This window comes from Neomonachus schauinslandi, chromosome 15 (genome assembly GCF_002201575.2).
Source record: "Neomonachus schauinslandi chromosome 15, ASM220157v2, whole genome shotgun sequence".
In the NCBI taxonomy this organism is placed as follows: Eukaryota; Metazoa; Chordata; class Mammalia; order Carnivora; family Phocidae; genus Neomonachus; species Neomonachus schauinslandi.
The window spans coordinates 55,202,777-55,224,519 of NC_058417.1; the positions used below are offsets into that span (position 1 = coordinate 55,202,777).

At 57.0% G+C, this 21,743-nt stretch overlaps 1 protein-coding gene across 2 annotated transcripts in view; it reads left to right on the forward strand.

Annotated features, from left to right (window-relative positions):
- The first annotated feature begins 500 nt into the window (after window positions 1-500).
- Window positions 501-21,743, forward strand: part of MGAT5B (alpha-1,6-mannosylglycoprotein 6-beta-N-acetylglucosaminyltransferase B) — a 67,305-nt gene continuing 46,062 nt past the window's right edge. For both annotated transcript variants that reach the window (XM_021680825.1, XM_021680826.1), the window contains exons 1-3: window positions 501-568; window positions 4,307-4,419; window positions 13,485-13,632. In XM_021680825.1, the coding sequence (XP_021536500.1) occupies window positions 501-568; window positions 4,307-4,419; window positions 13,485-13,632 (329 nt within the window). The remainder of the gene's footprint in view (window positions 569-4,306; window positions 4,420-13,484; window positions 13,633-21,743) is intronic.

A 21,743-nucleotide genomic window follows, 5' to 3' on the forward strand; every position in this document is an offset into this window, starting at 1 on the left:
CGCGGTGCCGGGCCGGGGAGCGGCGCGGCCCGGAGGCGCCGGGGGCCGGGGCGCGGGCCCGGGGCCGCCTCTAGTCGGCACCGAGGGCGCGGGCCCGGGGATGAGGGCGCCCGCGGCGGGGAGCCCGTCTGCGCGCCGCGGCGCCGTCTCGCCCAGCGAGCGAGCCCGAGCAGGCAGACGCACGGCCGGCGGTCGGGGGGCGCGCCGCCTCCCGGCCCCAAAAATGTGAAGCGGGGAGGGCGGAGACGCAGAGACGGCCCGGCTGGGCGCCCTCGCCGCCCTCCGGCAGCCGCGCCGCTCCCCTTGCCCGCCCGCGGAGGCCGCGCCAACCCCGCCGGCTGCGGCCGGAGCAGCGAAGCCGCCGAGTCCCCGCGCCCAGCCGCCTCGCTCGGACCCAGCTTTGGCCCGCAGCGGGTTCGCTGCCGGGACGCGGCGGGAGCAGGGCCCGGGACGGTGCGTCTGGCCTCGCCCGCGGCTCCTCGCCCAGACAAGTTTGAACAATGATCACAGTCAACCCTGATGGGAAGATAATGGTCAGAAGATGCCTGGTCACCCTGAGACCGTTTCGGTAAAGTTCTCTCGCGGTTGGCGCGGGGAGGTCTTTTTCTCCGAGGGGGCGCCGGGTAGGGGTGGGCGAGGTCGTTCCTGAGAGGGTGCGTGTCCCAGTGGCAGAGGGGGCGGTTCGTGCTTCAACCCCTGTGGTGGCCAGTGGGGCTGTGAAAGGGATGGAGCCGAGGTTCGGGTTCGGGTGGGGAGGGGTGGGCAATCTGAGACGTGTCTCGAGTTGGTCTAGGTTGGAGAGGACTCGGGATGCGAGGGTGGGAATGGGGGCAGAAAGCACGCAGGTTGTGGTCCTGGGCCTCGCCCCGGGCGCCCCTTTCCTGCCCTTTGGGGTCCTTCCCACTTTGCAGACGGCCCCACCCAGTGGCGAAGTTAGTGCGCTGTGCAGGGCGGCACCCCCATCTAGCGCGCGCCTCGAGCCCTGGGTTGAGTCCTCCACCTGTGCCACCCCTTTGCCCCCGCCTTCTGCTCGCACTCCCCGTCTCGCTGCGGGGTGTGGGCCTGTCTCCATTGGGAAGGTCCTCGAGATTGGAGCAAAGACCACTCCCAGCCCTTCTGCTGGGAATTCAACCCTGGATTGCTGGCCATGGAGGGTTGGCGGCAGGGGCGGCGCTGTGGAGCTCCAGGGCAGCGGGAGCCGGGACCTCCGGGAACCTCTGGAGGCAGGACGGAGGCGAAGATCGATCCCCCCCACCCCAATCTCGGGCGACCAACGCTAGGCAGGGCTGGGGCCACGCGGGGCTGGCTGGTCTCTGTTGAACCCATCCTAGGGGCCCCAGAGCCGGGTAGGGCCGGCGCAGCTCTCTCCTCTCCCTGGAGCCTGCGGAGCTGGCCTGTGGTCTGGGTCAAGGAGGAGATGCTAAGCGATGGGTGCCCAACGGGGTGGGAGAGCCACCTTGCCCAGGGAGACTGGGCAGCAGAGGGCACCTAGGGAGGGATGGGGGGTTGCACTCCCCACGGGGCCACGGGGGGGGGGTGTGGGTGTGGGTGCGGTCCACTCTTCTGGGGCAGGAAGTGGGCAGGCAGAGGCGCAGGAGGTTTGGGCTGCGGGAGGGGCGGGTTTTGATCCCCCGCCCCTGCCAGGCCCCCGCTGGTCTCCCTCTCAGCCCTTGGAGGGGAGACCGTGGCTCAGGTGTCTCCGGCCTCCCCAGCACCTCCTGGGTGGGCCGGGCCTGTTGTGTGGAGCTGAGGAGACAGCTTTCGTGAGGGCAGGGGTCATGATGGACCACCGCCATCTGGAGCATGCGGGAGGGGAGGATCGTAGAGCTGGCGGTGCTGAGGGTAGGGCCTTGGGCAGGAGACAGGGAGGTGGCTGGAGCCCCAAAAGAGCCCTGACAGAAGGTTCCCACGGAAGCAGGGCAGGAAGTGGGCATCTCTGGAAAGGGCCTTACTCCTCCAGGGAAATCCTCCAATCCCCGGCTGACGCTGACCATTTACAGGGTCCTCTTCCTGAGTCTGCCACCCCATGTTGACCCCGCCTTCCAAGTCATGGGAGGGCCAGCCAACTGGGTGTCCAGCTTTGACTGGACATTTTCTGGTGCAATTGGAGGCAGCTGCGGGAGCCAGCACCACGGACAGCGCCCGCTCCCCAGAGCTCCTTCCCTCTGGGGTCCTGACTCTTCCGGGCTCTTATCTGAAAGCAGGATTCAGAGGGGGGATTGCATAGGTTCCCCTCCCCTAGAGTTGTGTGTCTTCACCTAGTGTCTCCCTAGGCTGCCCAGAGATCCACAGCCACCAGTGGAGTCTTTGTATCCCCTTCAGATGGAGGGGGGCTGGCTTCCCACCACGTCACCTCTACTTGTTAGTTTTTAAGGGCAGACTGGGGGCCCTGTTCCCCCTGTTTTCCCTCTGGCAGGAACCTTATTCTGTACTTGCTCCTGGAATGTAGCTTGAATAGATAACATGGGTGGACGAAACCATTTTAACTTGAATCTACTGTAAATGGCCCTAGGATTGAGGTCTGGCAGAGAGAGATGCAGATGAAGTGTGTTGGGGACTCCAGATTCTGGGCTAAAAGTTTAGACCCCTTTTTCATAGCAGATGTTTGGACCCTGCAGCCCAGGTCCCTAGCTCTAAATACAGTCCCCATAGCTGTGGAGAGGGTTTGGGGAAGTGAGGGACAATAAACTTGAGGAATCCGTCCTTGTCCTCAGGCTGGGAGAACGAATGGAGGATGAATAGTTGATTCCCTCAGGATCTTCCTGGGTGTGCAACCACCGACCTCCTCCACCGTTTCTCTGGCTACTGTGCTGAGAGCAGCCTGGCTTCATCTTGGGATCCCAGGGCCTCATCCCCAAGCGTGGTGGAATTCAGTGAGGGGGTCCTTGGGAGGGAGCAGTGTCTCTTACGCTGTCTCACCTGTCCTCTCTGTCCTCTCCCGGGGGAAGCCCTCAATGCTTTCTCTGCTTTGGGGGTTCTGCACCCTCTCTGATTTAATCTCTAACAGCTTCATTTAAATATGGGGTGGGAATTTTGTTGTGCTTTTATTTTCTTCTGCAATTGTGTGTTTTCTTTAATGGGCCAAGTTTTAATTAAATACTGCTCTGCCAGCTTCAAATAATGAAGATTAAAATGCATAAAGCAGGTCTTGCCTGGAGATACAAATGAATGTGGGGTTGAGGGTGGCAGGTGGAGGTGAGAGGGCTGGAGGCCTCTAGCGTGATTTGTGGGGGCTCCCTGTGGTGCACCTGGCTCCACATGAGATGGGGTTCCTCATCCTGACCAGGGTGGGAGACTCCGCCAGGTTTGCAAGTCCTCTGATACATTCAAGGTCCCAGAACAACTGCCACCTCTGGCCTTCCCCACGTTGGTTAGCTCAGTTCTCTGGTTTGGGACCCAGCACCTGGTGAGGAAGCAGCAGGAGCCTGGGGTTCCCTGCTGTCCCCCTGGGGCTACCCCAGTGCCCGGCATCTGGGAAATACTCAACTGTGTGTTGAAGGAATGAACAAGAGTCCTGTTTTGCCCAGCTCTCCTGATCCGTGCCCCGGATGACCCCCCATGCACTGGTGTCCACTCACTCTGCCCAGTCCAGTGCGGACAACTCCTATGTGTCTGCCTGGTAGAGATGTGGGTTAGGGAGACTCTGGGCCCTGCCCTTGTAGATCTTACCCTCTGGTAGGGGTGGGGGCATACGCCACCCCCCTCGAACATGATAAGGAGTTGTTCAAGCCAGTGCTGTGGCAAGACCTGTGTGCACAGCGCTGAGCTGGGCCCAGGTGAATGATGGGATCCAGGTGGGTTTCGTCTGGACCAATTACTTGCCCTCTGGCTGGCATCAGTGCCTGCTGTTTCCATTTATACCAGTGGTTCTCAAACTTTAGCATGTATCAGGATTGCCTGGAGAGCTTGTTAAAACACGTTGCTTGCACCACCCCCAGAGTGTCTGATTTGGTGAGCCTCAGACTGGAGCCCAAGATTTTGCATTTCTAACAATCCCAAGGTGATGCCGGTGCTGCTGGTCTGGGGAGCACACATTGAGGACCTCTGCTAATGAGCCAGGCTCTATCTGGAGGCTAGAACTTGCCCGAGCTATGCCTGTATCATTGGCCCTTGGGGTTTTGTGTGAGCCTCATGGCCAGCTCCTTGTAGTCGAGCTCTCTTTATTCCAGGCTCAGCCCTGGATCTTTTGTTCCTCCATCCATCTGTTCCATCCTCACTCCCTCACCCACTCATTTGTACAGAGTCTTTGCTGGATAGGGGTGCATTCCACTGACCTGTTTCTGACCTGCCCTGTTGCTCTCTGCAGGCTCTTTGTCCTGGGCATCGGCTTCTTCTCACTCTGCTTCCTGATGACGTCTCTGGGAGGCCAGTTCTCTGCCCGGCGCCTGGGGGACTCCCCCTTCACCATCCGCACAGAAGGTATCTTGGTGGGGAAAGGGGAGTCAGAAATGGGTGCAGGTGTTTGTGGGTTGAGGAGAAGGAGGCCCTTGAACCTAGCAACTCAAGGGACTCCCTGAGGCTCTGTCCCAGGGATCCAGGCCACCACATCTATGGACGTGGGAATGGAGAGGGGTCTTGGCTCAGGCTATGTGACCCCGCACACTGTTTTGGCTTTGGTTCCAGCTGTGATCATCGGGCTTCTTCTGGCCCAGACTCTCCGGCCAGGGATGGGCCTTTGAGTTAGGGCTTCCCAGGCATCAGAAGAGGCTGCTTGAGTTGCTTCTTTAGTGTGTTTGTGGAGGGGACTGTTTCTGAATGACACTTGTCCCTTTGAGAGTCACATACTCTGTGCTTTTGACACAGGCAATGGCCACAGCCGAGGGGGTGGGGGTGAGAGAGGCAGAGGGCGGCCTGGCCATGGGCTCACGTGTCTTATCCTTGAGCTCTTGGGACACAGTTCAGACCTTTGTGGCTCCTTGTGAGGCGGTGGAACAGGGGTTCAGAGCACAGGCTTTGGGGACCAGATGGACCTGGTTTGTACCCTGTTTCATTATCTACAAGCTGTGTGCCATTGGCCAAGTCACTGAACTCACACAGGGAAGGAAAGGGGTGGGATTGAATGAGCTCACATCGTGGGTGTGTGATGGGGTCCAGACCTGGGAGACCTCCTGAAGATGGGCCCTCCTCCCTTCTCTTTCTACTCAGTGAAGAATGGCAAACAGTGCAGAGTCCTGCCTAGTGGGTCACGGGGGCTCTTCTGGTCACCGTGGGAAGGAGGTACACAGGGTGGTGGGGTAGCTGGGGCAAATAGGGTTTCTGGAACTCTTCAGCAGGCTGGCTCGGTGGGCTCTCCCCTGCTACTCTGGGGACGTCTCTGGTTGAAGTCCACTTTCTCAAACCCCCAAGGCCCAGTGGCTTCCCTGTTCCCAATGGCAAATATACCCTCAAGGAGCATGGGCTGTCATCTAGGGTGGGTGCTCTAAGGGGCACTTGTTATGCCATCTGGCATCTCATCATTAGATCCATTCCTTAGGTTTAACATGTACTTATTTAAACTTGCAAAGCTCCTGGCAGAAATTTCACATTTATTAGTCATTCAAGCCTGAATGTAAATTAACGTATCCCCCCTCTGACTCGCAGAGTTGCGTCAGTCTCTCTGAGCTCCAGTTTTCTCCTCTGATAAATGGGGACGATACCTGTGTGCCCAGGATTGTCATGAGTCGTGTTAAGATAACACATATGAAGGGGCTTGAGCAGCATCTGGCAAGTAGTACAAGCTCCGTCAATATTTATTGGATGTGTTCAGTTTGAGATGGGGACACTGCAGAAAAGGTTGTTCAGGGAAAAGGGCCGAGGAGATGCTGGGATTTCTGCATAGGAGATGGGCGTGAATTGAGGCTGAAAGCGGGTGGGGGGGCGGTTGTGAAGGCACACTTGAGGGGCAGCTTGGGGAGGGGTACTGGAGGTCACGGGTGCGGGGGTGGATGATGGGGGACATGGAGTGTGAGGAGATGGGGTGTAAGGAGCGATGCTCAAGCCATTTCTGGAGAGGGGGCATATCCCCCGGGTGGCTGCTACAGGGGGCTTGAGGAAGCTGGACCTCCAGAAAGGTCAAGGATCCAAGAGATGGGAACTGGGGGCTGGGGGAGGAGAGGTGTATGGCTAGGCTCTGGTTCTTCTGCTCATCTCCCTGGCAGGGGATGGGGCCAGTGCCCCAAAGTACAAGGGGCTTGTGCGAGCCCTGCCGAGCCGTGCACTGTGCAGTTTTGCCTGGTAGAGGAGGTAGGAGTCCCAACTCCAACCAGATCTATGTCTCGGGTGGGCAGAGCCCTGGAGGGGAGAGGACTTCCCCAGGGTCACGCAGTTAGATTAGAGGCGCGCGCACGCGCGCGTGTGTGTATGTGTGTGTGTACGTGCTCCAGCTTTCCATTGGAGCTTACGCTGTTTTGCAGAATATCCACAAACTGAACGCATCATGCAACCAGCAACCTAGACCAAGAAACAGAGCGTGATCAGCCCCCAGAGGTGCCCTCATGGCTCCTCCCACTCATTACTTCCCCAGGGATGTCAGGACCCTGACTTCTCACAGCACAGAGCTTTGCCTGTTTTTCAGACTTTATGAGAATGCAATCACATAGTGGCTTGGCTTTTGTGTGTGCCGTTTTTTCCCCTCTCGTTATTACACTTGTGAGAGTCATCCGAGTCGTGCTGTGTGGTTGTAGACATTTGTCTCTACTGCTGTTGTGTGAATTCCATTGTGTGAATGCACCGCATGATGTTTACCCACTCGACTGGTGGTGGACATTTGGTGTTTCCAGTCTGGGGCTGTGTAGCTAGTGCTGCTGGGAACATTCTGGTACCTGTCTTCTGGTGGACACACACAGACATTTATGTTGCGTACGCAAAAGAGTGAAGTGGTCGGGTCTCTGGTCTGTTGTGACATCCATTCTCGGAGCCAGTTCAGCCACCCAAAGCCTTTTCGCATTTCCCGGTCCCTGGGCTGGAAGCTAAGTGCCTAGAATGTGGAACTGAAGGTGGGGAGGGGGAGACGGACAGGAAGGGAGGCCTGAGACTTCCAGAGAACTGACCCTGACTCGGTCCACATCCCAATTCTCTTTGTCCCCCCTGGTTTCTTTCACGCTCTTGGATTAAGTTGATTTTTTTGGAGAGACCCAAAGCAGGGATTTGGAAGAGCCCCAAGTTTACATTGTGGGTTTAACAGCCTGATCCTGCAAAACAGGCCTCCTCCAAAGACACCCCCATACTGTGCCTGGAGCAGTCCTGCAGGAGACCTGGGAGGGGCCAGCATTTCTGCCTGGGAGCCACCTCAGCGAAGGACTAGGGCTGGAAGGGGGGCAGGTGGAAGGGACTTGGGGAGGGAGACTGGAGGTCATGGGGGGGGTTGGGTTGTTGCATTGCTTTAGTTCCCCCGTGTCTATGCAGCCCCAGGGCAGAATCAGGAGAAGGAAACTCAGGAAGGCATTGCCATTTAGGAAAATAAAACAGAACAAGATCCTTGCATTGGTCAACAAAACCATCTGAGCACAAATGGGGGAAACAGTCTGTCGTGTCCTGGCCTGTCAAGCCTGTGAGGGAAGTGGGTCGCCCCAGGACGAGGCTGGGTGGGGAGAAGAAGGGTGTTCTCTAAAAGGAGGAGGGCCCTACTAGAGCCTCTGTGGACTGTGGTCTCCCGGAGGAGGCTCTGGATTCCCCCCCGAGGCCAGTTTATATTTTGTGATAAAGTTCTCTAATTTGGGGATAAAAATGTGACAGACATCTCTTTCTATATTCTGCACACTCGTCTTAAGATTCGGGAGGGGGAAGGAGGCTGACAGGAAGCATGACTCGGAGAAGTCTAACCTTACTCCCTCTTGCGGCAGGTGGGCCTGACTTGGGCCTTGGGGGAGGGTTTTCTCTCCCAGATGGGGAGGGGTTTTTGCTTGCCCCCTCACCAGACCCCAGTCCCTCCTCCCTGCCTCCTGGCTCCACTTCCCCTCTCTTGTCCTAAGGAGGAACTTGCTTCCCTCTTAGGGACAGGGGGTGGGATGTGAAGTTGTGTGAGGCCTCTCTCCTGATGTTGCTGCAGGTTCCCTGAGCCCGTGTGCCCAGCTGTTACTGGCTCTCTATCTTGTCTGGAAGGAGTAGAGGTCAGAGGCTGTCTCTGGGGAGAGGCCTGCAGGCGGGAGGGCCTGGGTTCAGCTGCACGTGGCTGCCCTGAGGTTACCCTGGGGCCTGGCCCTGCCAGACCTTCCAGCCCCCCAGCCTGGATTTGAACCTGGGGAATATCAGAAAAATATTTCCTTGCTCCGTGGCTGGCTCTGGCCTTGGACCTCGGTGCTAGGGATCTCTTCCCCTCAGAGGCTGGTGATGGATGGGTGGGCCAAGGCCCAGGGCCTGTCCTTGTCTCCTCTGCTGCCCCGGGCCCCGAGCCCCAGTGGCCTCAGAGGGCTTCTGTTGTGGCTGTGTGCAGACGGACAAATGTGCTCATTTCTCCAGCTGGGCAAACACTAAGTCACAGCCCCTGTCTCAAGGGCCAGGGAGGTCTCTTTTATCTGGCGAGGTGGGGGCTCCTTCAGTTTCTAGGAACCAGCAAGAAAGGGCTGGGGTGGGGACAAGAAAGGAGGACAAGGCAGGGGACAAGGGAAGATTGGAGAGACAGACAGACAAGCATGTCCCTGTCTGGAGGGGAGGAGAGCTGAGGGGAGGGGAGGGGAGGGGCCTGGGTGGGTAATAAAGCACCTCTGTCTCTAACTGTGAGGAGCCATCTCTATCTCCTGGCACCCTGGCTTTCCTTATTTATATGGAAATATGGAGGGAATGCTTGTGAGTCCTGAGATGTGTCGCTGGGGCTTCACATTAAATACACTTCAATTTAGCCGACACCAGGAGCGGTGAGGTGGCTCAGGGCAAGCCATGGCGAGCTTGCTCCGCTGACAGTCGGGGGGTGGGCAGTGGCCGCAGGGAGCGTGTCCTGTGTGTCCTGCGGGAAGCTCCCCGGGCGGGCAGCTTCCAGTCTGTGCCATCTGCAGACGGCAGGGGCCGCCCTGAGCCCTGGGGACTGGGGAGGGTCTTGTGGTCTTTGTCCAGTCTGATGGAGGTGTCCTTACAGACCCATCTGAGAGGGACAGTGTATCTCCTTAGCCGCATCCCTAAGCCCTTGGGTCTTCTGGGGTCATTCTTTCTGTTGACGTTTTCTTTCTTTCTTTTTTTTTTTTTAAAGATTTTATTTATTTATTTGGCAGAGAGAGACACAGCGAGAGAGGGAACACAAGCAGGGGGAGTGGGAGAGGGAGAAGCAGGCTTCCCGCTGAGCAGGGAGCCCGATGCAGGGCTCGATCCCGGGACCCTGGGATCATGACCTGAGCCGAAGGCAGACGCTTTAATGACTGAGCCACCCAGGCGCCCCTGTTGACATTTTCAAAGAATTGGCTTAATCCCTCCTATGAGGGGCTATCCAGAGCCCCACATATCTTTAAGGATCTCTGGGGGGCTTATGTGCCCCTGGCCACCTCTTGCTCTGAGCTCCTGCTTCTGTGAATTATCCTGCTCAGTTTCTCCCCTCCTGCGTCCTCTTTGTCCCCGACATTGACCTAGTGGGAAGGGTACCCTTTCCCCCAATTCCTGGCACAGAGTGGGGATGATGGCATGGGGGCTGGGACCACTGCTCAGCACAGCAAGCAGATGACAGTTCCCTCTTGCATCCCTGCAGCTGGAGACCTCCCACCCCCATCCCGCATGGCCGCTTTGGCTGCCCCGCCGCCCTGGCCCTGAGCCCCTGTGCCTTGTTCTCTCTCCTCCTCTCCCTGACTGAACCAGGAATCTCCAGTCTTCCGACTTGAATATGCAGAGTCATTTCGCTTTCTTTTTGTCTCACTGCTCTGGGCATCTAGACTCCTAGACTCTGCTCTGGCCCACCCAGGGTTTAGTAAAACACAACTGAGCTCTCTCCCTAAGGGGATTCTGCCAGCTTTTATAGGAAAAGTTCTTTCCTCTCCTGTTACCCTAATCTCGAGAGAGGCAGTTGGGGCAAGAGCCAAAACAGGAGAGAACCTCAGGGTTCAGTAAATCCCACGCCCTCATTTTGTAGGAGGAGAAACTGAGGCCCAGAGAAGGGAAGTGGCATGTCCATCCATCCTGCAGCCATGCAGCTGGTGACAGCAGGTGGAGTGCAGGCTTTGTCACTCCCACCCCAGCCTGTCCCCTGCCACGGTGTTGCCCCAGCTTTGCCTGGTTTCTGGGGTTCTGCAGCTCTCGGCCAGGTGGGGCAGTCATTGGCCCCAGCAGCTATTTTGCCACCTGTGTGTGGGGCTGGAAGTGTGTGTGTGGGGGGCTGTTGTCAGTGAGGTTCCAGGGAGGGGCTCAGGCAGTGAGGAGGAACCAAGGAAGCTCAAGATGAGCTCAGACAGAGGGACAGCAGTGTGACAGGGCAGGGTGCCAGGCCTGAGACATCTCGGGGAGCATAGCACTGCTCTAGAAGCAGTGATGTGGGCTCAGCATCCCCGGGGTGCCGCATCTGCAGGAGTGAGCTGCTGCCCAGGCTCTGTGGTCCAGCTGGGCCTGGGTACTCTGGCCAGGTCATGGCTGGGGGGCCTTGGTTAACAGGCTCTGACTTAGGGTGTCCCCAGTTGTGGTCTCACTCTCCTTTTTCATGCCATGCCTTTGGGGAAGGGACCACCCCAGCCTGAGCTGTGAGCATTGGCTCATCAGGGCTTCCCAGGGAGGCTGGGCAGGCTGTGCACTGCACAACTCCAGGAGTGGTACCCAGTAGTGGCCAGGTCGGATCATCTGATGTTCCTCTATTTTTCTAGCTGAGGTGATGCACCCCCCCCCCACCTTTGTTTTACTCTGTGCTCCAAGCACTAGTTGAAAGCCAGGTATTAACGTTTGGATGGATGATGGGCTTGGGTGGGGGTCTCAGGGATGAGAATGATTTGAAAGACTAACCTTCACCCCCAACTTTGTGGAGTTGAAAGAGAGAGGGAGCTATTCATATCTTCTTGGATTGATTGACTAACTGGTTGAGTACTGAGGGAGTGGGGTGGGGCAGCACGGTGGGAGAAACTTGTTCACTTAACACAGTGGTGAAATTTTCCCATCTCAACTGGTTTGTTAAAAATCCACCCAGTTTTCTGAGAAGGGAAAGTGGGAAGACTGCTAGTTATTTCAGCTACTGGTGTGGAGATGGGGTAGAGATGGTGTTTCCTTCCTTCCTCTAGATGTGCATTTTTCACCAACACCTGACCCCACCCTTTCTCATTCTTGGACATGTGTGTGTGTGTGTGTGTGTGTGTGTGTTGGAGCCAGGGATCCTAGCTTTTGTAAGGAAACTGCAGCTCCCCCCGAAGCTCCGGATTCCATGGCCTGTGAGGGAACCCTCCCCGGCTCCTGGTGGCCTCCCTTCTGACCTCAGGTGGACTCAGTCAGCAGGGGAACCGAGCCAGGAGGTGACTTAGTCAATGAGAGAAAGTGGCACTAGCCACTGAGCCAGCTCAGGCCCAGAGCCAGGAGTCTGGGAGACAAGCAAAGCAGAAATGTCACAAGTAGCCTTGGTGACATGAAGCCTGTCTTGGCCCCCCTCTTCAGCTCAGTGCTAAGCGTGGAGCAGGGGAGACCAGCCCCTCGGGCTCCTCTCTTCTCCCCACCTCTGCCCCTGGGTCCCTGTGGCCTGCCATGCTCCCCTCTGCCCCTGGCTGGCATGGTGACAATGGTCGGCAGACAGGACCTGGTATTGTTGACTTGAGTTGGGGACCCAGAGGCTGATAGTGTTGCCATGACTGTCCCTGGGCCACAGAGTCCCATTGAGGGGGGGTGACAGAGGCAGGCGAGAGCCTCTCTTAGCTCACTGGGCCCCGGCCCTTTCTTTCTGGAGAAGCATATGCTGCTGGTGCCCGAGCCCTTGGCCCCCGCGATTCCCATGCACACGGCCAACTTGCGGCTGCTGGCGATGGTGGTTCCTTGTCAAGGGCTTCTTAGCCACTGCAGCTGGCTGGCCACCCCACGGCAGGTGGGAAGCAGCAGGAGTTGGCTGTCTCCAGGAGCCACCCTCAAGCAGTGACTGGCAGGAGACGGTGTGCACATGGCCCTCGCCCCCAGGGGGAGAACTCTGGGGCAGACTCAGCACCTGCTGGTTGCCCCAGTTTGGTGACTCGCCCTCTCTGGGCCCCCTCCCCCTCCTGTGTCACCTCCTCAGTCCCTCACCGGGGCTTCCTTTACCTCTCAAATTCATGACTTGCCCTCAAACCCTTGTCTCGGGGTTTGCTTCTGGGGAACCCAACCTCAGGCCCTCCCGCCCCCGGAAGCCCCTGGAAGCATTCAGATCTCCATGACTTGGTTCATTTGCTATGAGAGGTTCAGAGCTGGCCCTTGGGGGATGCAGGGAGCCAAGTTGGGGATTGCAGTGCCTGGACCTGAGTATCTGTGGACCGTTTGGAGGGACTGTTAAAACCTTCACAGGAAGGTGCCTGGGTGGCTCATTCGGTTAAGCATCTGCTTTCAGCTCAGGTCATGGTCCCAGGGTGCTGGAATCGAGCCCCATGTGGGGCTCCCTACTCAGCGGAGAGTCTGCTTCTCCCTCTATCCCTCCCCCTGCTCATGCTCTCTCTCTCTCTTGCAAAAATAAATAAATAAAATCTTAAAAAAAGAAAAAAAACCCTTCACATGATTTGATTGAAAAGAAAGGCAGGGACCACTCTCCCACCCTGGTGTGTGTGGCCCCAATGATCAGGAATGACTAGAAAGGAAATCATGGGGAATCTCGGCTGGTTAATGGGATCTTGGTTAAAGCCCCTTGTTTTCATTTAATTTTATTCTTCACAAGGTCTCCCTTGCCCCTCAGCCCAGGAGTTGATCTTTGGGAACCCGAAGGCCAGCTGAGAGTCTGGACAAATTCACAATGGTTTTCTACTGGGGGGGTCTGGGAGAGTGGAGTGGGGAAGGGGTCTGGTGGGCCCAGAGGCTGGCAGGAGAATAACAGGGCCCTGAGCCCTTTGAACATGGGCTCACAGCCTTCTGTGCATGCACACCACCTGGGGGCCAAGCAGAGTGCAGGGTCCTGGGCCCCGGGCCCTAGAGATGGGAATCGGCAGATCGAGACTAGGGCCTGAGAATCTGGATTTTAACAGCCTGGCCAGGAGACTCAGGTGCAGAGTGGTTGGGTGAGTGCACTTTTGGAAGCCCTGATCCAGAAGTCCTGTCTGGACCCTGGTGCTGGGGGCCCTGGGGTTCCTACCCCCCACCCCCGCCCTTCCCTGTCTTCTCACAGACTTGAGATCAGGTCTAAAGCTCCATTTTGCAGGCGACGAAACAGAGGCCCAGAGACGTTAAGATGATCTCAGTGTCACCCAGCTGGTAGGGAGCAGGGTTGGCCCAGGGCTCTGTACCCCAACACAGCAAAGTGGGGGATTCCCTGTCCTGCAGGGGTGAGGGGTGGGGTGGGCTCATTCTCCCGACCCCTCCTTTGCTTGGGAAAGTGGGAGTGGGGCTGGAGTCTGAGAACCACCAGGTGGCTGCGGCCGAGGCTGACTGTGCCCACACTCTGCCTTCAGTGCTGGGAGGGCCGGAGTCCCGCGGCGTCCTGCGCAAGATGAGTGATCTGCTGGAGCTGATGGTGAAGCGCATGGACACTCTGGCCCGACTGGAGAATGGCAGTGAGCTGCACCGGGCTGCTGGGGACCAGCACTTTGCTGTGGACAGGTAAGGGGTACAGGGAGCGGGAGGGGGACTCGGGGGGGCACCACGCCGTGTGCTGGGCAGCCTCAAAATGCACTCCAGAGCTGGGGGGGGGGCACTATCGGTCAGCCCCCTTTTTGCTAACCCAGCAAACACTTTTAAGAATACAGAAGCCACACAGTAATACAACCAGAGCACGTTTCCACCGCCGTACTTAACAGCTGTTAACATTTTGTCATGTTGGTGGCCCGACGTCCTTTTTTCCTTTTTAATAAAAACCACAGACAAAAGCTGGAGGGCCCTTTCCCTGCTTCCCCGTGGAGATAAGTGCCTTCCTGAGTTAGGTGTCCATTCTTCCAGTCTGCAGTAACCGTTGGCATACACACACACCATAAACACACAGTGTGGGGTGTTTATGGGCCGTATGTGAGTGGTATCCCACAGTGCATTTCCTGCACCTGCGTTTTCCACTCGACACGACAGTTTTAAGCTCTGTCCACTTTGACAGTCACGTGTGGGATGTGCATATGGATGGGATGGCCCAGCGGTTGTCTGTCTGCTACTGATGGGCTTGGGCCATTTTTGCCAAAAAGAATTTCTTGGTTCATTCATTCTAAATATTCCCCTACTGAGTCTTGAATGTCCAAAGATCTCCAAGAGTGGCCCCTGGAGTCCATGGTGTGAAACCAAATCATGTGTCTTAGGTGTGTGAGTGATCTGGAACACCGGAGAAGGAGGACGTGTGAAGTCAGGGCCATCCCAATGGGGAGTCTTGGCCCTAGGCTCGGCTGTGGAGGGAGGGGCTTGCTGCCCACCCACCCCAGGGAGATGAGCTCCACATGACCTCTTTTCAGTATTGGGGATCTTTGTGATGTGGATTTATTCCATGTGTTCTAACTGCTAAAAAGTAAGTTTGAAACCCACACTTTACACGATTTAGGAAAAGCTATACCTTGGCCGGTGTGACTTGCTAAAAGTGTTCTACTGAAAAATATAGTTGAAATCCACACTTCTAGACAATTTGTAGGAAAGCTGTAGCTCAGCCAATATGTGTGATGGAAAAGCCAAGGCCCCAGGCATTTCCTGTTTGGAGTTTGGCAGAGTCAAGTTTAAAGTGTTGGTGGCCAGTCCTGGTCATGGTGGGACCCTGCTGGCCTGAGGAAGGGTGTGTGTGTGACGGACCCCTCCTTTGGACTGGCGGAGGGTGGTCCTTTGCCCCGGAGCCTGTCTAGGCTGGGCTGCTGGCCGTGGCACCCATCTCACACTGGCCCTCCTGATCGAATGTCCTGGAGGCCCATTCGGCTCACCGGATGTCGGCGTGACTACCGTCATACTAGGTGGCACTTCCCAGAAGCTCACCAAGGGCCCGGCATCATCCTTACTCTGTTACCTCAATGGTGTTGTCAGTCCTACCCCCGCTTTATGGGTGCTTCCATCTCTGCCACATCGAGGAGGGAACTGAGGCCCAGAGAAGTTCAGGAACTCACCCAAAGTTGCGCAGCTTCTAAGGGGCTGGGCCTGGCTCTGCACCTAGGCCGGCCAACTCCAGAGCCCATGTTTCTAACCACTGCGCTCTTGGTAGCCATTCACTAAACATGTGGCTGTGTGTGGGTTAGTTTTTATTCCTTCGCAAGACTTCTCAGATCAATGAATTCACAGCTCAGGGGGAAAATACCCTTCATTAGCTCCTTGCCTTGATTTTCTTGGATTGGAAAATGGAGGCACTGAAATGGTAGTCATGGAGCCTGGGATGACACGTGATGATAGTGTCAAGAGCCTCTCCCAGTGCTTGGCTCCTGAGTGGGTTGTGTGGCCGTGCGCTGGGTGGATGCTCTCTCACCATCCCAGGATGAGTATCTGACAGAGCAAACTAAACCGATCCACTCATGAAATATGTCTTGGGCCTACTTAGTGCCAGGCATGGCCAGTGGTATTGGGGGCCCAGCAATGAGCCTTGTCCTCACTCCTGTGGAGAAGACGGGCAGTAACCGACAAACAGAAATAAGTGAAACAAGGTCAGATACTGAGGCCTGCTCTGGAGGGTTAGGGGTGGGTGCCGAGGAAGGAACTAGTCACACAGGGCGGTCTAGGAAGCCCTTTCTGAGCTGGTGATATTTAAGCTCCATTCTGAATAATGGGAGGGAGCCAGCCACACAAGGAGCTGGGAGTAGAGAATTTGAAGTAGAGCGAGCAACAAGTGCAAAGGCCCTGGGGTAGGAGTAAGCTTGGTATGTTGGAGGAAAAGAGCCACTGTGAAAGCCAACATGGCAGAGTGGGGTGAGGGACAGGAGAGGCCAACAGGGCAGGTGATATAGGCTTTGTCAGCAGTGGCGAGTACTTGGGACACTATTCTGAGAGGTTTGGGAGTTTGCCAGAGGGCTTACAACCAGGGAGTGATAGGATCTGGCTTCTTTTTTAAAAAGATAGCTCCAACTGCTGTGTGAAGAAGGGAAGCAGGGGGGCTGGTGGCAGAAATGGGGAGAGGGAGGTAGAAGGATTGAGCTCCCCTGGGGTTCCCTCCCGTCATGAGGTCATTTTCTCCTCTGTGTGCAGAGTCCATCTTCCTCTCTGCTGTCTGTGTCCCTCTAATCCAGCCCCTCACCCTCATAGCATCCTTTGCCCTCTCCTGCCTGCCCCCAGCATGCTGCCACCTCTCTGGGCTGCTGACCCAGCCTCTAACCACAGGGCTGCTCACCAGGGTGAGGGCAGAACACTGGCCCACTCTCCCTCCACGGAGCATCCTGCTGTGGGCGGCAGAGCTGAGGGTCAGGTGGCCTGCCTTTTTGGGTGGGGGGAGCTACTGTTAGCTCGTTCAACTGCCTCTCTGGTTTCTTCCAGTCCTGGCCTCTCCCTCCCTCCCCTGCCCTGCCCTGCCCTTCATCTCCTTCGGAGGGGAGTCCGTGCCACCTCCTAGCTCCATCCCGGGAAATAGCAACAATCCATCAAGACCAGCAGAGCCCATCAAACCCCATAGGCAAAGCCATAAATTTCAGGGACATTGTTGCTTCTGGTTTCAGGGCGAGAAATGGTGGGTGTGTCCAGGGCACGTTGGGGCGGTGCTGCTTGCTCACACCTCACCTGTGTGCAGACACTCCAGCCCCTGCCCCATCTTAACCCCCCGGAATGACCTACCTGGGCTAGGCAGGTGGGAGTCCTGCAGACGTGCGTGCTGCTGTGTTTCCAGCAAACTCTGTTCACCTGCACTTGGATTCCTCACTTCGAAATGATCCGTGGCCTAAATAACCCCCACAGTCCTCCCCCCTGCCTTGCTGGAAGCTTCTGGACTGTTGCCTCCTGCCCATGGTTGGTATGTCCTCGGGGAAAGCGAATTTGCTTTTTTAGCCTCGGAAAACCTAATTAGGGGTTATTTGCAGATTTTCAGCAAATGGCATCATATCATGTATCCTAAAGCCAAACAGTAATGATCTCTGAATTTCCCATAAGGCTCTCTGTAGCAGCAAAAATGACCAACGTTTCAGGCTGTTTTCATTGGAATCAAGTATGAGTCCGTAACTGCTGGGCGCGTCCGTGTGTGGAGTCCGGGCCAGGGTTTCTGGAGCCCTGTTCTCAGAGGGACCCTGCTGGGGGGGGGCAGCCGGCACCTGGCTGTGTGCACGGCGAGAGGGTCAGGACAGTAGGGCTGTGTTGGAGTGTCCGTTGCGCACTGCAGCGAGGGGCAGACTCGGGTGGCCGGCAGCAGGTCATGTGACTTCTCTGAGCCCCACTGTCCCCACCTGTCAGTGAGAGATAGCACTGAGGAGAGGGGAGACCCTGCCTCCCCCGCTGGCCCCCCGCTCCGCCCCAGCCCTTCTGCCCCAGGCCATGCCAGTCTTATCACTTTCATTGCCCGGACCCCCAACCTTGGAGTCAGCCTCGACCCTTCTGTCTCTCGCTTGTATCCCGTTCATCAGTAAATTGTCCCCACCTGCAGAATGTGCCTGGAATCCCACCTCTCCCCACTGCCCTCCTCCCACTGAATCCCAACTCAGCAGCCAGAGAGATTATTTTAAAATACCAATTTGGTCAGGAGCCTCCCGTGTTCCCCACCTCCCCCATAGCTCCCCATCAAACCCCAGCCTCCCCCATTAGCTCCCCAAATGCGCCCCGCCCTGTTGTCTGTCTGGCCCCTCCCCTGCTATCCTCCCACTTGCTCCCCGGGCTTCAGCCCACCAGCCTCCTCACTGTTCCTGCAGCACAGTGGTCTCCCTCTGGCCACGGGGCCTTTGCACAGGCTGTGGCCTCTGCCTGGGAAGATCTTTCCTCAGATCTGGCCGGGTGAAAGAATCCGTTTTCTTCCTCCCATGGTTTTCTCCCTCCCCTTCCTCCAGTTTTTCTCAAATGTCACCAACAAGTCCTTCCCAGAGGACCTATTTCAAACTGTACTCCCTCTCCCAGATTCCCCATCCCTTTCGTTCATCACCACTTCACCCTGTGTATTTTCACGATTTGCTTGTTCACTGTCTGTCTCCCGAGCTGGACCAGATGCTCTGTGAGGGCGGCGGAGATTTTGGCCCGCCTCACTTCTGGATCCCAGAGTTCAATAAGGACTTGTTGGAGGAAGGAAGGGAAGAGAGGCAGTGTGCGTGCCCTTGGGCACTCCGGGGGGTTGTGCCTGCGCCACCGTGCACAGCAGGACAGCGAGACAGAAGCCAGGTGCGTTCTGGCCACCGCCGCCCCGGACGAGTTCCTGTTCTGGAAGCTGAGGAGGTCAGCCCACCTGGGAGTCCCGGTTTCTGTCGCGTGGCTTGTAATGACCTGGTCGTTTCATGCTGGGCATCTGTCTTAGGAAAAGAATCTTAACTTAGAAACAGGTTTATGAACATCTTGGTCATTGATGCCTTTTTTGTAGTGTCAACAAATTTGAGCCACGGGGCACCTGGCTGGCTCTGTCGGTGGAGCGTGCGACTCTTGATCTCGGGGCTGTGAGTTCAAGCCCCGTGTTGGGTGTAGAAATGACTTAAAATCTTTAAAAACCCCACAAATTTGGAGCAACAATTTAAATGTCCAGCAGCGAGGAAACAGCACGCAGACCATGGCACCTCTGCTGGACACGGCTTATGCCACCATCGAATAGGATGTTGACAGGGACACTCGGGGATTTTAGTGATAAGTGACGATGTGAAGAGCAGGTTATGTAATTATGAACAGAGTTGGATTACAAGTGCGCAGAACTCAGTAAGAGTAAAGTAACAATAAACAGTGCAGCAGATCAAGATTCTTGTCCGTGGGGAATGAGATGAGGGTATTTCCAATTTTTAACAAAAAACTCAAAAATGCTTCTAGACATTCTTGGCCACCTGTGGCCTGAGCAAAGAGCCTCTGGGGTCTGCGTGTGAGTGTGGGGGGCGGGGCAGGGGACACGTAACCTGGGAAGGCAACTTTGGGGGCTGCTTTCAAAGGCTTGCCTCAATTACATCACACCCTGTGTGGGGGCCCCTTCCTAACAGGACAGCCTCCAGGTGGAGGTCGGGGCGCTGGCCTGGCCCCAGCACTGGAGAGAGCCCAGACTGGTGGAGAGGGAAGGGGGTAGCTGGGTGACAAGGTCAGTCAGTCCTCCAGGGTGGAAACCTAGCAAATACGAGGGTAAGTGTGAACGGGTTAAACGTCCTAACAAAGACAAAGATTCTCAACATCCAGCTATTTGCCGTTTGTAAGGCAAGCGGGGTACGTATATACAGTAGGATCTCAATATGTCTCAAGTAAGATATACATATAAGGTATTTAAAAAATAATCCTCTGGGGAAAGCCAGGCCCTGGGATGTGGGGGCTGGCGTCTGGCTCCTGTGTCCCCCAGCCTAGCTTCAACAGCCCGGCTTCGCCCCACTCGTGGGTCACTGATCCCTTCCCCAAGTGCTGAAACCACACATAGCTCGACTCTGGCTGTGTCCCTGTCAATAGAGGGGAGATTATCCATCCGTCTGCCTGCCTATTTATCTAATTGTACGTATGGGTGTGTATATGTATTTCTTGGTGCACGAGAGAGAAGTGCTCTCTGCTCTTGCTTGGGGAGGGCTGGGGAGGCGCTGGCAGATCCTCAGTCGCTTTTGGAGCCCCCCACAGCATCCGGGGCTCTGGCCGGGGGTCAAGGGGGCCGAAGAAGCGGAGGAGGAGAGGCACGAAGTTGCAGGGAAGCCTGGACACTGGGGCTGGAGTTTCTTACGTCCCGTGTGGTGTGTGAGAGAGAGGGGGACGGACGGAGAGACAGTCAGAGAGAGAACATGTCTCCCTGTCCACGGCGCTCGTGTCTGTGTCTCCAGTAAGCGTGTCTGTGGGCACCTGTGTGCAGAGTCTCCGTGTTTTAAAAAGAAAGCTACCGATTTCATAATAAAATAACAACTCCCAGCAAGCGAGCTGGCCAGCTGCCGGAAATCGATACTCTGTTAATTGAATGCAACCCTCATAAATCATGGGAGGAACACGAAATTCAACCTCCTTCCCCAGGCGTCCAGGAGAGCTTGTTCAAGGGGCCCGGGAATGAGGGCCAAGGGGGTGATTGCCTCAGGGGCTGAGAGGAGGGGCTGGGGCCTCCGGGTGCCTCTTGGGGGCCTGGCCTGACGCGAGGGGGTGACTGGAGCCAGGCCCAAAGGGAAGGAGCTGCTGGGCCCCGGCCCTGGGTGGCGGAGGTCACAGAGCATCCTGTGACTGACTGTGGTGTTGGCTGCCTCTTTGGGGGGCCCTGGGGCAGTGGCCCGAGGCTGGCTGCAGCAGGGGCGGCCTTGGGGGCCAGCCGGCTCCAGGAGGCCACCTGTGCTCGGGCAGGAGGGGCTGGTGGTCCGTCTGTGGGTGCAAGGTAAGGGATGCTTGGGCAGGAGAACTTTGAATGTCATGGATACTAGAGTACTCTCCGGGTGGCTCCCCAGGGGTGCCCAGAGGCCTGGCTTGGTGGGGTGCCTGGTGCTTAACAGGTGTGCAGAAATCACAGGCCCCTGTCTCGAGCTCTGGTGTGCCTCCCTACTTGGCAAATGCCGCAGGAAGGAGCAAGGCCTGGCGCAGGGGGTCAGCGTCTGAGTCCCCGCCCTGTCCCCAGCCCACACGCGACCTCAAGGACATCACTGACGTCATTTGGTCTTTTCTCCTCCATATGATAAGAGGAGGGCCTGGCAGGGCTCCAAGGTGTGTCAATCCCCAAACCCAGGCTGTTCTCAGGGCCACCATGCCCCCATAAGGCGACGGGATGGGTTTGGGCACACTGAGGGGGTGGCTCCCCCATGCAGGGCAGGTAAGAGCCCCTGGTGTGGGGGGCACCTGTTAGCCCTTTTCCCGTGGGGCAAGGGCAATGGTGGCCTCCTTAGGAGGTGCCAGTGGATCCCGGGACTTGGCTCTCCCTCTTCCCACCTCTGTCCTGTCTGCTCTTTGCAGACTTTGTGTCTCAGGCCGGCTCGGGCCACCTCGGGCACGTTTGCTGGGAGAGAGAGGGCAGGGCCTCGTCCAGCCAGCACCATGCCTTGGGTGGCCCTCAGCCCTGAGGGCTGGGTTCTGGCTTCCCGGGACTGTGTTGCAGGGCTGGCTGAAGCAGCAGTACTAATAATTCATGATGATCATAAATAATAAAAGCAGCCCCTGTCTATTGGGGACTGATTATGTACTTTGACCTTGACCAGTGGCCCAATGAGGAAGGTCCTAGCCAGGCCTGTGATGCACAGACGAGGGAACGAGGCTCAGGCAAGGAAAGGCCTGGCCCAGATCGTAGACCTGGAGGGGTTGGTGCCCGGCCTGCACGGTCTGCACAGCCCTGTGGTCTCAAGAACCTCGGCAACCACGGGACCACCATGTTTGTCGGGGGTGGGGTGTGAAAAGGTCCCAGGATTCTTCATGGAGTGTCTGCCCAGCTGGGGGGGATGGTGGGACCCATTTGACCCGACGCCCCACTGGTCCTAAGAGCTTCCTGAGAATGCAGAAGGCCCCCATCTTTTCTGCCCCTGCCTGGCACCCACAGCTTACAGATTGGGGCTGAGAACCTCACTCTCCTCTTGCTGACTGTGCTGTGGGGAGCTGCCAGGCCGGTTACAGGGTTACTTGGCCAAGGCGCCTCCTTCCGGGGCCTCTCTGAAATCTCCAGCCAGCCCTCTTCCCGCCTCTCCCTGACATGGCCCTGGTTCTCAGCTACTTACACTCAGGCCGCCCCCTCACAAGCC